This window comes from Phocoena sinus, chromosome 17 (genome assembly GCF_008692025.1).
Source record: "Phocoena sinus isolate mPhoSin1 chromosome 17, mPhoSin1.pri, whole genome shotgun sequence".
Lineage (NCBI taxonomy): Eukaryota > Metazoa > Chordata > Mammalia > Artiodactyla > Phocoenidae > Phocoena > Phocoena sinus.
In genome coordinates this window covers 43,935,180-43,951,131 of record NC_045779.1, presented here as the reverse complement: position 1 = coordinate 43,951,131, position 15,952 = coordinate 43,935,180, and the positions used below count along the sequence as shown (strand labels likewise).

The following is a 15,952-nucleotide window of genomic DNA, read 5'->3' as shown; positions in this document are numbered from 1 at the left end:
TTCACCCTTTCATGCAACACGCACCATCACTATGCATCTTGATGCCTTTGTGTCTCCTCTGCCTGGCACGTCCTTTTCTCGCATCCAAATGGCAAACTCAAGCTGCAACATTAACTCCTTGAAACCTTTCCTAACCTTCTCACGGCAGGGCTGGGCACTCCTCTTGCTCTGTGTAATCACTCTAAATGCCTCTACTGGGGTACCAGAGTTGGCAAATTTACATATCCATTGCCTCTACTAAGCTGTAACTCTTAAAGGCCAGGCACCTTACTCATTATTCCATTCATATATTTAAAATTTTCCATTACACAGCACAGTGCATATGAGTTCAAAAGAAAGACTGCCCAGGTTTGAATCTTGGACTGGCCATTTGCTGCATTTGTAATCCTTGTTAATGCATAAGGATTTAATTTAACTTAAATTTTCTGTTTTTAATTTTCTCTGTGCCATGGTTTCCTCATCTGTAACAGAGTTATTAGGATTAAACTAGACAATGTATGATAAACTAGGCACAGTGTCTGGCACAAAGTGAAGCTAAAAAAAAATATCACCTGCAATTTTTTTTACATTGAAATATATTTGACATATAACATTGTATAAGTTTACAGTGTACTACATGTTACTTGATACATTTCTATACTACAGTATGATTGCTGTGGTACTGCTAGCTAGCACCTTTATCACATCACATAATTATCATTTCTTCTTTGTGGTGGGACTAATTAAGGTCTAGTCTCTTAGCAAGTTTGATGTTTATAATACAATATTGTTATCTATAATCACTACGCTGTGTTAGATCTCTAGGACTTATTTATCTACTAGTTGTTAGTTTGGACCCTTAAACAACATCTCTTCTATTCCCCCACCCCTAACCCCCTGATATGCACCATTTTACACTGTTTTTATGAATTCAGCTTTAAGATTCCACATATAGGTGGTATCACACAGTATTTGTCTCTGACTTATGTCACTTAGTATAATACCCTCAAGGTCCATCCACGTTGTCACAAATGACAGGATTTCCTTCATTCTCATAGCTGAATAATATTCCTTTGAGTATATATATTCCATATCTTCTTTATCTATTCATCAGTTGATGGGCACTTTAAAGTATCAGGTCTTATAAGTCCTTGATCTATTTTTAGTTAATTTTTCTGAGTGGTATAAGAGGAGTCCAATTTCTTTTTTCTGCATTTGTTTACCCAGTTTTCCCAATACCATTTGTTGAAGAGACCACCCTTTCCCCATTGGTTGTTTATGGTTCCCTTGTCTAATATTAGTTGGCATATATGTGGAGGTTTAATTCTGGGGTCTCTATTCTGTTCCATTGGTCTGTGTCTATTTTTATGCCAGTACCATACTGTTTTAATTATTGTGGTTTATTGTATAGTTTGAAGTCAAAGTGTGATGCCTCCAGCTTTGCTCTTCTCTCTCATAATTGCTTTGGTTATAGGGGTCTTTTGTGGCTCCATACAAATTTTTAGGATTTCTTTTTCTATTTCTGTCAAAAATGCCATTTGAATTTTGATAGGGATTGCAGTGAATCTATAGATGGCTTTGGATAATATGGACATTTTAACAATATTAATTCTTCCAATTCATGAGTGTGGGGTATCTTTCCATTTGTTTGAGTCATCTTTGATTTCCTTTTTTTAAAATTAATTTATTTTGGGCTGTGTTGGGTCTTTGTTGCTGTGCACAGGTTTTATTTAGTTGCGGTGAGCAGGGGCTACTCTTCGTTGTGGTGCGCAGGCTTCTCATTGCGGTGGCCTCTCTTGTTGCAGAACATGGGCTCTAGGCTCAGTAGTTGTGGCTCGCGGGCTCTAGAGCACAGGCTCAGTAGTTGTGGCACATGGGCTTAGTTGCTCCACAGCATGTGGGATCTTCCTGGACCAGGGCTCGAACCCGTGTCCCCTGCAGGTGGATTCTCAACCACTGCGCCACCAGGGAAGCCCATCATCTTTGATTTCTTTTTTTTTTTTTTTTTATCTTTGATTTCTTTAAACAAAGTCTTGTAGTTTTCATTGTACAGATCCTTCACTTCCTTGAGTAAATTTATTCCTGGTATTTTGCTTTTGATGCTATTGTGAGTGGGATAGTTTTATTTTTCAGGTGTTTCATTGTTAGTGTACAGAAATGCAACTGATCTCTGTATGATTTTGTATCCTGCAAATTTACTAAACTTGTTGATTAGTTCTAAGAGTTTTTTTGGTTGAGACCAAAATTTTCTATATGGTCGTCCCTTGGTATCTGTGGGGGACTGGTTTCTGGAATCCCCACCAATACCAAAATTCACAGATGCACAAGTCCCTTATATAAACCTCTCATGGATTCTAAATCTGTAGATTCAATCAACCCCAGAATTCAAGCCATGGATACAGAGGGCTGACTGTATATAAAATCATATCGTCTGTCTGCAAATAATGAAAATTTTACTTCTTCCTTTCCTATTTGGATGCCTTTTCTTTCATTGTCTTGCCTAGTTGCTCTAGTGAGAACTTCTGATACTAGTATTGAATAAGAATGGTGAGAGTGTGCATCCTTGTTCCTTAGAGGAAAAGCTTTCAATTTTTCACTTGAGTATGTTTGCTGTGGGCTTGTCACGTATGGCCCACATTATGTTGAGGTTATGTTTCTTCCATATCCAATCTGTTGCGGGTTTTTATCATGAAAGGATGTTGCATTTTGCTATATGCTTTCTTCTGCATCTATTGAGATGATCATGTGATTTATTTCTTTCATTCTGTTAATATGGTATATAAGATTTATTAACTCACGTGTTGAACCATTCTTGTATCCCAAGGATAAATCCCACTTAGTCATATATTTAGGTGTTCCTACGTTGAGCCCATACATCTTTATGATTGTTATAAATTCTTGCTTACTGACCGCCTTTATCATTACATAATGACTTTCTTTGCTTCTTGTTATTGATTTTGGCTTAAGGTCTATTTTGTCTGATATTAGTATGGTTATCCCCACTTTTTGTGGTTTCCACTTGCATGGAATATCTTCTTCCATCCCTTCATTTTGAGCCTGTGTGCCTTTAAAGCTGAAGTGAGTCTCCTGAAGGAAACATATAGTTGGGTCTTGTTTTTTTAATCAGTCCAGCCACTCTGTGCCTTTTAACTGTTGAATTCAATCCATACATTCAGAGTAATTACTGATATGTACGTACGGACTTACTATTGCCATCTTATTGATTGCTTTCTGGTTTCTATTTCCATTGTTTCTTTCCCCTCTGTTTCTGTTTTTTCCTTATGTTTCTTTTTCCTTTTGTTTCATCTTGGTAAACTGGTGATTTTCCATGGTGATATGCTGTTTTCCCTTTCTGAAATCTTTCATGAATCTGCCCTAGACTTTTGCTTTGTGGCTACTGTGAGGCTTAGCTAAAACAGCTCATAGATGAAACAGTCCATTTTACACTGACAGCATCTTCATTCACCTATGAAGACTCCTCCCTTCACTAATCCCCCCTTTTACATTTTTGATGTCACAATCTTTTTATGTTGTGTATTTAATTATAGTAGCTATAGTTACTTTTAATACTCTTTTCTTTTAACCTTTATCTGTAATTGAGTGGCTAATATACTGTCTTATTATAGAATTAGAATTTTCTAAATTTGAGCATGTATTTTTCACCTTTACAGGTATAAAGGTGTTTTCATGTCATTGATGAGCCTCTTTTCATGTCAGCTTGAAGAACTCCTTTCAACATTTCTTGCAAGCCAGGTCTAATGGTGATAAACTCCCTCAGCTTTTGTTTGTCTTGAGAAAGCCTTTATTTTTCCTTTATATCTGAAGAATAACTTTGCTAGATAGAATATTCTTGGCTGGGAGTTTTTAATCTTTCAATGCTCTGAATATGTAATCCCACTCTCTCCTAGCCTGCAGGGGTTTTAGTGAGAAACCTGTTGATAGCCCAATGGATGTACCTTTGTAGGTTACACCCCCCCCCCCCCCCCCCCCCCGCCACTGGCTGCCTTTAGAATTCTTTATCTTTGGTAGTTTCATTACAACGTGTCTTGGAGAAGGTATTTTCACATTTAGATAACAGGGTGATCTATTAGCTTTGTGAATTTGGATGTCCACGTCTCCCCAGATTTGGGAAGTTTTCAGCTATTATTTCTTTAAGTAAACTTTCTATCCCCTTCTCCCTCTGGATCCCCAATTCTTCTAGTATTGATATTTGCTCTCTGTCTCAAGTCCCATAGAGCATGCATGCTTTCTTTGCTCTTTTTTATTCTGATTTATTTCAAAATTCTCATCCCCTAAATCATTTATTCTGTCTTCCATCTGCTCTGCGCTACTGCAGAGGCTCTCCAGTGCATTCTTCATCTCATTCACTAGAATTTCTGTTTAGTTCTTTTTTGTGATTTTTTTGGTAAAGTGTTAATTTTGTTCACGTATTTGCCTTCCTATTGTCATTAAGCTGTCTTTCTGAGTTTTCTGTAGCTCACTTCAGAACAGCTTCTTCAGAAGAGTTTCTTCAGAACAGCTATTCTGAACTCTTTATCAGCTACACCGGAGTATTCTGTTGCTTTGAGCTCAATTGTTGGAGAATTATTGGTATCTTTTGGAGGTGACATATTTTCTTGATTTTTCATGTTCCTTGTATTTTTGTGTTGCTCTTTTGGCATTTGAAGTAGCAGGCACCTCCTTAAATCTTTACTGGTTGCCTTCAGTTGGGATACTAATCATTGGTGTTGCTATACGAGGGGCTTCCTCGGTTTCTGAATGGGTAGCCCTGCTCCACTCTTCTTGTTCTGCCTTGTGGCAGAATTCTTAACCTTTTATGTTTCTCCTGATTCTTAGAACTCACCAGACCGGCTGCTGGAAACCTCTCTTTTGTCTTCCAGAAGGTAGTGTTATAGCTCCAGTTGCAATTTCTCCCTTACCCACAGACTCTGGTCCATCCTTCTGAGAATACTCCAACTACTGCGCCTGCTCTCACTGCTGCAGCACTCAGGAGCATGCAGACGGATCTGGCCACAGAATGGCAGGAAGTGTGGGTTTAGCACTTGGGTTGTTGGGGATGCCCACGGACCCAGCAGGGAGATCCCTAAGTAGGGTACTCCCAGAGGCTTGTGGGCAGACTTCCTGCTGAAGTCCTGAAGCTGTCTGCAGGAACTGTGCTCCTTTAATGCCCTTGATATTCTTATCTGCTTCCTTCACTTTCTCTTCCCTTCCTTCAGTCATGGAGGTCCCCCCTCAGGACTCCGGCTGGGGAGAAACAAGTTTCTCCAGGTGTGACCCCAACGGTTGGGACAGCCCAGCACTTGCTCACTGCTTCCCACCTCCTCCACAGGAGAGGCTGCCCCATGCAGCTAGTACTGGGTATGTAACTGTCAACAAAAGAGAACGTTTCCTTTTTATGTTTCTACTGTAAAGTTACTAACACACTCCATCATGTACTTGCACAGAAACTTAGTATCATTCAAAAGGAGAAGACTGTTTTGTTCATTTGCTTGAAGACTAGAGTTAAATACCCATCACAGCAGATTTTCATTTATGAGCTTAGGAAAGAATAGTTTTTTAAAAAAAATGGCACAGTTTGAAACCATTTACCCAAAATACTTTAAATATTCTTTAATTATTAAATATTAGATAATAATGGATATGGTAATAATGAATGTGATAGTCATCTTTCGTCTGCTCTTCTAAAGAGCAAGAAAATGCTTCAGAAGAAGAAACCTGACCAAAGACTACAGGAATAAATGACAGCACACTGATAGAGACCTGAAGGTTTTATCGTAAGAAACACCTTTACTCTGACCCAGTTAACAAGGGAGCTCTCAATATAAAGAGTTCTTCACTTTCCCTTTTGCACGAAGGGAATAAATATGATTATGCTTAAAGGAGGAGGGAAAAAAAGAGGGAGAAGTCATTTAAAATGTTTGGGGGAAGTGTGGGAGTGACAATTCAAATAGAAATGCAGGCTTAGTTGCTTTTATATAGTGGTTGTTTCGTTATTGCTTGTATAAGCAACACATAAGGGAAACTTGCCTTTAAAAATCTAGTAAAAAGTAGTAGAATTTCAGGCAGTTTTTGTTCTTAATTATTAGGCAATGCTTCCATATTAGAAAAAAATAAGTTCCTCTTATAGCTGTAAATTAATAATCACAATTTATTTAATAATCATTTCATATTCTAGACTTAAGTGTTACATTTCATCTTAGAGGCCTGTAATCCACAAGTAGTATAAAATGGGATTTATATATATCTTAGCAGGAAATAAAAGTGATGTAATAATCACTGTTAATGATTTTCACTTTTAAAAATGAACTGTAAAGAAATACATTTCTATCAAACTTAACAGGACTCCTTCATACCCAAAGAAGTGTAATTTAACTCAAAATTTTAACAAGTTATTAAAAGAAAATGTATAATATAAATTAAAATGCATCTTAGCGAGTTCCAGATATAATTATTAAATATAAGAAAATATTTACAACTAATAAAAAGCAGATTGTAGAATATATGTGTTCTATGTATAAAAATAAGTAAAATAGTTTATAGTCCAGACCAAGGGATCTTTTCTAAGCCAGGTTTTATCCATGCAACTCTTTTACAATACCATCTCATTAGCATTACTGGAACACATACATGCATGGAAGAAATCTAACAATAATCTTTATTTAAAGCTCATACTGCCTTTTGAGGGCCTGCACGTCTTCTAAAGTAAAATGTTTGTTTGGTGTGTCTGAGAGGTCATCAAAGAGCTGTTTAATCTGCTCCTTTTGGCTCTTGCTAATCAGTGTCAACATCATCTGAAAGAAGGAGAAAAATTATATTAGCATACAAACTGGCATTTTAAAGTTGTTATAAAACCCCTAAAAAAAATCAATCTCCATGAATAACATAGTTTGACACTTACTTTAAACCTTTCTGCTTTACTCAGATATAAAAGATGCTGATATACCAAAGAAGGATCTTTATCAACAAGATTATTTTTCAGAGACTGGATGAGGAGCAGGAATGTATCCCCTTCAAGTTTGTTGCTCAACAACACTGGCAAGTCTTTCGGTTCAGTGATGGCTAACAGGTGTGCACAGGCTTCTTTATCTTTCCTAGTACTGACTGCGTTTATAACCTGGCCAAATTCGTAGGCATTGTTAGGCTTGGGGATTGGTAGTTTCTCATAGAATTCTCGTGGCCCGTTGCTTGTGTCCCCCATCTCAGAAGCATGGGAGTCAGTGGAGACGTCCTCCGAGGTCCTTTCAGGCTCCTCTTTCTGGCCTTCATTCACCTTCAGGGGGAGACAAATTACACTGTGACACAACGGCCACTGCACACACCCCAAGTTACCTTCATTAAAACGGGAAGGGGGCTTCCCTGGTGGCGCAGTGGTTGAGACTCCACCTGCCAATGCAGGGGACACGGGTTCATGCCCCGGTCTGGGAGGATCCCACATGCCACGGAGCAGCTAGGCCTGTGAGCCATGGCCGCTGAGCCTGCACGTCCAGAGCCTGTGCTCTGCAACGGGAGAGGCCACAACAGTGAGAGGCCCACGTACCGCAAAAAAAAAAAAAAAAAAAAAAAAAAAAAAAAAAAAACGGGAAGGAACTGAAAAACACAAGTGGACTGTAGTTTAGTCAAGTTCTAAGTGAAAAATATATAACTTGTAATAATCATAAAATCTACTTTTTTTTAGGGAAGAGAACTTTAAAAGTATAAATAAGGATCCATTCATAAAAGCATTCATTTTTAAAGTTTAAAAAAAAATTTTGACACTGAGAATATGACAGTGAAATTTTATAATTTTCCACAAGTAAAAGCTGCTGCATAGAAGAAGACCTGTAACAACTTTATATCTCTTCTTCATGATAAATTTTACATTTACTTGTTTCGTTACATTTGATAGAGAAGTCAACTTACATTTCAATTCTCTTAAAACAGCTTTTTCCTCCCCTCCTTAGAGGGAAGAAACTCCCTAGCTTCTTTCACATATTAGCCTCTAACTCTTAGTAGAAATGTAAGATGATAGGTAGCTGATATAGTATTCATGAATACACAGGAATCCAAGAGCTGACATTCTTCACTAAAGGCAAAACAAAAGGCTACAGCACAACGCATCGAGTTGTCTGAAATCACAAAGGTAGGTTTGATTCTAGGGTAGTCCAGGACCCCTGGTGAGGCCGGTCTTACAAGTTTACTAAAAAAGGTCTAAATCAATCACGAACCCTCTATGGGGTGTGGCGTGCAGGACCACTGAAATTGAATCAGTCCTGTAGGGTTCTCTGGGTCGACCAGGAAGCAAAGCTCAGCGGCCACAGGCTCGCAGGGCAACCTCGAGTGGAAGCAATAAAACCACAGGCCAGGTGATACCGGGGGAGGGGAGCACAGAAAGGAAGAATGCAGACACCCAAGGGTCCTTGGACCCAAGCTGGGAAATGCAATGGCTAATTATCACAACAAAAGAAAAATCTTGTCATTTGTTAAAATGTCTTCATTGATCATCAGAATAAAAACATGAAAATTTTTAAAGTCATAGGAATATGACTTCAGAATCCCATATGAGTATAGGATCTCCAAAAGAGTACTTTCAGAGATAGCCAAATATACATACCTCTTCAATCTCAATTTTCCTTCTCTCCTTTTCTTTGTTGAATAATGCTGCATTATCCTGAACATTCAGGATTCTGGTTACCTCTTCCAGTTCCATTTTTGCCTCAATAATATTTGGGTCTAGTAGGAGAACTTTATGGAGATCGTTTAAACTTTTCTGATAATTCTGAAAGCAGGAAGGCAGAGAAAATAATTTTCATACATAAAAGGAGAAGGGGCACAGATGAGCCCAGGTGGGAGTGAAATTGGTGAGATGACTACACAGAGTGTGTGTAGTGGGTTCCATTGGTACCGCAGTAGTAAAGTTAGGCCTACGAGATAAGTCTTGGGCTAAAATATTGTAGCCCACAACACGGCGGCCATCCTCTACAGAAGAGCGAGCACGGAATCTGGGGTTAGAAGGCAAGTTAAGTTCTGTACCACCACAGCTTTCATAGTCCCTGGCACACACCGGCATTTGTGGTCTGCTGAATAGATGAAAGAGCGCAGCCTCCCATCAGCACCTACTAGTAATGAAAGCTTGAGCAAGATCCCACTTCAGCTTTCTGAGCTTTAGTTCTCTCATCTTGAAAGTAAGGATGAGAAGAGATTCTACTCTAGTTTTCACGAGGTTGTGCCGAGTAGTCAGCTCATTAATAAAATAACGTGGGAGTGGCTTAGCCTTAGAAAGAGCTGGGCCAGTGTTAGCTGTTACCATGATGCCCTGTTCTGTAACACCCTTCTGGTTGCCTACTGCTCAAACAGCCTAGAGTCAACCTTTATCCCTCCATAAAGAGTCAGGCAATACACTGGAGAGGTTGAGGGGAAGGAGAAGGGATCTACGCTTAACCAGACACTGCACAGAATCTGCTGGCAGAGACGGACACCACAGAATCACAGTCTGCTGTGACAAGCCACATTCTAGAACTACAGACTAGACCCATGTTTTGATTAAGCCAAAATTGATTCTGTGAGGAGGCCAGGAATTCCAATGACGTATCACCTCTCAAGTACTCATGACATATAATAACAGCATGCACTGGATGCTGAAGCCCAGGTAAAATAAGCTGGTGGTTACGTGACACCCCTGGGGGACGAGCTGTAATGCCGCGGCCCTTCCCACTCCACCCAGCAACATACTAGAGCAAGAGTGATGTGTTTAAAAGGGATAACCTTAAACCTGCTCTAACTTATTTTTTAAAAAGGTAAATTATTTACAAACTGTAGTACATCAGCGCTATTAACAACAATCTCCACATAGCACTTTGTCACAACAGCGCAGTTGGAAAACCTGCTACAAAAGACGACACTGTGTTTTCATCCTAGGTGTTCCAGGCACGGAATCATACTGAAAGGCAAGAAGGGGGGGGCAGCGGGGCAAGCTGAGGGAGTGATAATAGCTAACTCTTACCCGTCTCAACATTTTGCAAGTATTCTTATTTTAGTCCCACAATAGCCCTATAAATACTGTTACTGCCCCCATTTAAAGATAAGGAAACTGAGGCATAGAAAGGTAATCTTTGAGATGATGAAAGCAGCAATGAGCAGAAGGTGAATGATAAGACAGTTGTGGAGCTCAAGTGAGAGGCCTGAAAATGGAGATTTGTGAGCTGCAGCCTTGGAAATAGAAGGCCACCAGCAAGGAGTTGACATGACTATTTTTTCATCCATTCAAGGAAACGCTGTGCCTAAAGACCAGTCTGTCTGGTTGGAAGAAACCTAAGAAAGCAAGAAATACACTTTGATAAATGTTAAACAGAGGCAGGCAAGTGTGAAGAGAGGGCCTGACAGCAGGAGGTGCGGGGATGGCCATGGAGCAGGGAGGCGGTGGCAGAGGAGGGGCCGGGTCAACACAGCGTCAGACCAGATCCGGCCCTTCCGTGGGCCAGGGGCTAGGACACCATGGGGGAAAGGACAGCCAGGGCCCCGGCCCTTGTGGAAGCTTACGTCTTATGAGGGGAAACAGTAAGAAAACAAGTGAACAAATGAATAAATAAAGTAAGCGTGCACTGTCATTTATGCAATTAAGAGAAGCAAGGATGGAGACGGATGCTAAGGAGGGGAAGGAGTCTCCTTTGACACGGGTGTCGGAGAACAAAGGACCTGAAGGGAAGCCAGCCACGCAGAGTGGGGGGCAGAGCAGAGCTCACACAGAGAGAAAAGTGCGGCTCCAGCAAAAAGGAGGACGTTAAAAGTTGCTAATGACCTTATCAGGCCTCAAAAAAAAAAAAAAAAGGTAAAGTATAATCACATGTGTTTGTGATAACATTTACTATCAATAAATGTGCTTAAACTCCAATAACAGCAATTATTTTAGACGATATTACCCTTTTTGATACTTTTGGCCTGATAGCATCCCCGGTTGGCTGTGAATTCCCTAAGGCAGGCACTATGTCTTACCACCTCTATGCTCCCAAAGCCTAGCACGTGAGTGGCATATAAATTGTAAGTAAAAGCAAAATGTTCAATTATCTTTTCTTATGAAGAACAGCTGAACATTAAGCCCTATATTTTTCAAACCCGGCACACAGAAAAAATAAAAATAAAATAAAGCAAGCTAGAAAACAAACAAAATATCTGAGAAAGCACAGGCAGGACCCCAGCTCCCTGTGAGCCCCTGTGCCACTTCCTCACCGGTCACACAGAGGAAGCTGACCCAGGTGTGAGTTCTGATGCGTTTTATAAGCAGTGGTAGCCTTTGAAGATCCTGAAATTAAGTTCACTTGGCACATAACTCAAACTACAGGGTATACAGATCAAGTTATAAGAAATCAGACCAGGAAAGATGCCAGCCTCATACTCCAGCGGGACAGCATTGCTAAAAATGGGGATTATCTTTCTGCATCGTAATACAATTTCTAGAATTCATTCCAAGGAAGTATAAAATTCCGGTCTTTCATTAGGTACAACTTCTGACTTTGAATCAAGTAAACAAGTTCAAAGAGTCAGGCAGCCAGTACGGGATGAACCTGTTCTAAGGGTCTGGCTATATATAAACTCACGAGTCATGCAGATCATGGGTGCCTCACGGACCCAAATCCATTAAGTTCAAAAACACTTGAGTACATTTTCAAGAAGCCTCTTGTAATTCATGGTGCCACACACCACCTAGGAAATCTTTACATGAGGTTTACAAATGAGTATGTTGCTAACAAAAGAAAGGGGAGGGGACTGGTCAGGTCGCCTGGGCCCTGAACACACTGTGAATACAGGACACAGTGCAGCTGTGGAGCTGCTGGGCTGGTGAGTGGGGGCATCCACATGCTGGGAGGGTGACGCACCCCAGTTCCATGGGGACAGAAGCTCCTGCGCTCAGGACATTCCTGGACCTCGCCCTACACACCTCTTCACTTGCCTGTTCATCTGTGTGCTATATAACAAACTTAGAAGGGTGGGGGAGGGGAGGAAAGGGAGGGCAGCTGCATGGCCCCAGCTGGTAAGGGGTAGAGGTGTGGCTCCACTGCAGCCCGAGGGGATCTAGGACCTAGAAAAGCCTGAGCACTCAGTGCACACAGGTCGTACTCATTTGATACAGGACACAAACACATGACCACCCTCTCTCAACAAAACCTAGGTTTTATGGAATATATTTTTAGATATTTCCCTGTCAGTGATGGGCAGGGAATTACAAGAACTCTCTCAAACTCAATAAGGTCAACACTCCTCCCTCAAATCTCTCCCTCCTGCTGTACACCCTCCCTTATCACACTGTACTGCTCAGCCACCTGAGACAGAAACCTGTATTTATCCAAAGAAAACGAAAACACTAACTTGAAAAGATACTCCCATGCTCACTGCAGCGTTATTTACAATAGCAACCAAACTGTCCATCAGTGAATGAAGAGATAAAGAAAAATGTGGTATATCTACACAATGGAATATTATTCAGCTATAAAAAAGAAGGAAGTTCTGCCATTTGTGACAACATCATGGACTTTGAAGGCATCATGTTAAGTAAAATTAGTCATACAGAGACACGACAGTTACCTTATGATCTCACTTACGTGTGGAATCCAAAAAAACCAAAAAACCCACCACCTGAACTCACAGAAACAGAGAACAGAATGGTGGTTTCCAGAGGCAAGGTGGGAGTTGGGGTGTGGAGGATGGGTTGGAAAGGTTGAAGACCCTCAAAAGGTACAAAATTCCAGTTATAAAATAAGTCATGGAGATGTAAACAGCATGGTGATTCGAGATAGTAATCGTGTATTGTATACTGGAGAGTCTCTAAGAGAATAAATCTTAAAAGTTCTCGTCACACACAAAAAATTTGTAACTGTGTGGTGAACTACACATATTGTGATCATTTCACAGTATATACAAATACCAAATCACTATGTTGTACATCTGATACTGATATAAAATGTCAATTATATCTCAGTTTAAAAAAACTTTAAAGAGGAAAAAAAAAGTCAATGACCTGTACACTGACAATGTGTGAATTTCATTGTATTAAACCTTAATCAACTTGATTCTTTAAAAATACCATTTCAGGAAATGCCATTTCCCAGTATGTTCTGATTTTTCCTTGTCATGTTATTTTCTACAAATGTGAACATTCACTCAAGTCTTCCACACAGAAGAATCATCATAAAGAAAAATGTAATTATACAATACTTTCCTTGAAAATAATGGTGTGGTTTTCTTAGAGAAGAATGCCATCCTATAGCCTCACACTGACCACCGGCCAGTTTACAGCCCAAATCACAACAAACTTCCCAGCCTCTGCCATGTCTCTACCAACGTCCATGGGGTGAACACATTCTCCGTTCTGATACCTCCCTCCCACCCTACAGACAACCCCAGTCCCCTGCTAGAGGAATCCAGTGGCGGTGATGATGGCCTTCAGTAATTCAAACAAACCTTCCTGTCCTTTAAAGTGGACCTATTATAACTAACAACACTCCTTAGAAAATCAGAAAATAAATCATCGTTTTTGAGCTGGAAGGAATCTTAGAAATTATCTAGCTCCACATTATAGTCCGGGGAAATCTGAGGCATCTTCCAAGGTTTTGGGACTGCTGAGTACAGAACTGGGATTAAATCCCAGGATGATGTCACTGCCATTCCTTGAGCCCACAATTTATGTTCATGAAAACCACATGATCTGTTCAGAGCTGACATTTATATATTAAAATGAAGATTTCCTCACCTTGAGTCCTTTGTAAGCAAGAGCTCGTCTATAGCATGCTTTCACATTCCCGAGATCTATCTGAAGCGCCTGGTCACAGTCCTGCTTTGCCTCTTCAAACTGGCCCAGCTTCAAGTAACAGAGGGCTCTGGTATGTAATGGAACTCAGCATTATGGAAGTAAAAACAACATATCTATAAACTTGGACAACTAACAGAAATCAGAAAATAGATAAATAAGTCCGTTTCTATACCACAGCTGCTGCAATTGAAACCTAACATTTTCCTCCAATTATGGCATTTTCTTGCAACATGTGAAATTAGGGCCCTGGGGATACAACCGCAATCAAAACAGTCCTGGCCCTCAAGGAGGCTGCAGTCTAGGGGAAGAGACAGTCAAAAGAAGCAAACAATAAAATCTGTAGAGGATGCTCTGGTAGCACAGAGCTGAGACTCTCAACACATTTGGTGGAGCTGAAGCCAGGGGAGGAATAGTCAGGGAAGACGTCCCAGAAGAAGTGGCGTTTAAGTTGAAGCCCAGAGTACAAAGTGAGAATTAACCAATGTGAAAGCACTGGGCTGAGATTTAATATGTGGGGAGGGCACAGCACGTGCAAAGTCCTACGGTGACAGAGAACACGGTGCTCTTGACGGACTAAGAAAAGAGCGCTATGGTGGTGATGAGGCTGGGAGAGTGGGAGGCCAGATCAGAAAGGTCCCGTCAGGAGGCTGAGCTTTATCCCAAGGTTAATGGTAGTCCAGTGATGGGTTTTTAAGCAGAGGCTGATCCGTTCACCATGTTTTAAGAAGATCGCTCCAGCTGCAGCATGGAGAATCAGAGGGAACATGACTGTGCGGGGATACCTGGGAGGGCACTGCAGACGTCCAGGGAGAGCCGGTGTCAGCCGGAGGAGGGGCTGACGGTGAGGGTGGACAGAAAGGCTCACACCCAAGAGGAATTTAGAAGGTAGGACATCTGAGCTGCTGACAGACTGGAGAGGGAGGTGTGGGTCAGGGATGATAACCCACCGTGAGTGCAGAAGGGAGGGAGGTGCTCAGGTGCAGGGCTCAGAGACAGATTTGGGGGACATAATTGGAAGGTGGTAAATGGAGCTGGGGAGAGGATTAAATGGCCCAGAGAACATTAGAGCAGACAAGGGATCTATGCCTTTAGAAGCCCGAGAACACCAGGGAAAGAAAAAAGAAAAGTCAGAAGGGGAGAGCCAGGCAAGTGAGCTGTCTGCACCGCAGCCAGGAGGAGAGGTGGTCTCCAGGAAAAACTGAGTGGCCAGTGATGCCCAAGGCCACCGAGGCTGAACAGGAGAAGGGTAGAAAAGTACCTGTTGGGTTCAGTGACAGAATCTTTCACAAAAAAGGTTGCCAAAAGAGGAAAACATGTACAAAAACAAAGCAGTGAGAGATTAAAAGTTTTTTCTGAAATGGCTAGGAGAACCCATGCTGAGCCCCTATTCTTTAGGAACCATACCTTATTCTTCCTTGTCACTGCAGACTCTTATCTGTGTCCTAAAAATCCCCAAATCACCATATTCTAGGTTAACTATCTTTTTTACCATAATGTGTTAAACATGGCACCTGAGCAGCATTCTGGAAAAATCTGCCCATTCCTACTACACATTAGAAGATGCCGGGCCCTTCCCTTAGCATTTCAAGAGAAAAGGGGCCCTTAAGACACTAGTTTGAAAGGCAGCTGATTCCTGCTCCCACTCTGGAGGACCGCGCTGAGGCCTCCCCACGAGCCGCGGCGAGGCCACACACCACGGAGAATCAAAGCAGCACCAGCCAGGGCAGCCATGGCCACGCGGGAACCTAACGCAGCCCACGTCAGACCTCCCAGCTCCGAGACACATCATGTTTTCAATCTCTCCGATAGCCCCACCTCTTTAAAAAATACTCACTTAAAACAATTTGCTATACAGAGTCTCAGAATCATGGTAATAAACTTTGGCAATTAATTTATAATTTTTTCATCAAAACTATGAACATAAGAAATATAGAAAGTTACAAAGAACTTGCCTGTTTGTATAAATGGCACATTCCTTGTTGTTAATTTTTAAGCATTCACTGTATTTACTAAGGGCATCTTTATAGTTTTTGTCCTTTACACATTGATTTCCTTCTTCTTTAAGGGTTTTAAACATTTCTTCATCTATGGGACACACACAAAAAAGAGCAAGTATTCATATAAGCACCTTCACAAAACTTTAAGTATACTGTAAGTTAAGTGACCACAAACCATACAGAGCTAAAGTCTAAA

The 15,952-nt window shown here is 41.0% G+C and overlaps 1 protein-coding gene across 1 annotated transcript in view; it reads right to left on the bottom strand.

The window, feature by feature from the left end:
* Positions 1 to 5,746: 5,746 nt before the first annotated feature.
* The window catches only part of SPAG1 (sperm associated antigen 1), a 97,363-nt gene continuing 87,157 nt past the window's right edge, over positions 5,747 to 15,952 (bottom strand). Inside the window, exons 16-20 of the mRNA XM_032609889.1 lie at positions 15,712 to 15,844; positions 13,700 to 13,826; positions 8,570 to 8,734; positions 6,878 to 7,249; positions 5,747 to 6,770 (exon numbers count right to left, since the gene is read on the bottom strand). Of these exons, the coding sequence (XP_032465780.1) occupies positions 6,639 to 6,770; positions 6,878 to 7,249; positions 8,570 to 8,734; positions 13,700 to 13,826; positions 15,712 to 15,844 (929 nt within the window). The 3' untranslated portion in view covers positions 5,747 to 6,638. The remainder of the gene's footprint in view (positions 6,771 to 6,877; positions 7,250 to 8,569; positions 8,735 to 13,699; positions 13,827 to 15,711; positions 15,845 to 15,952) is intronic.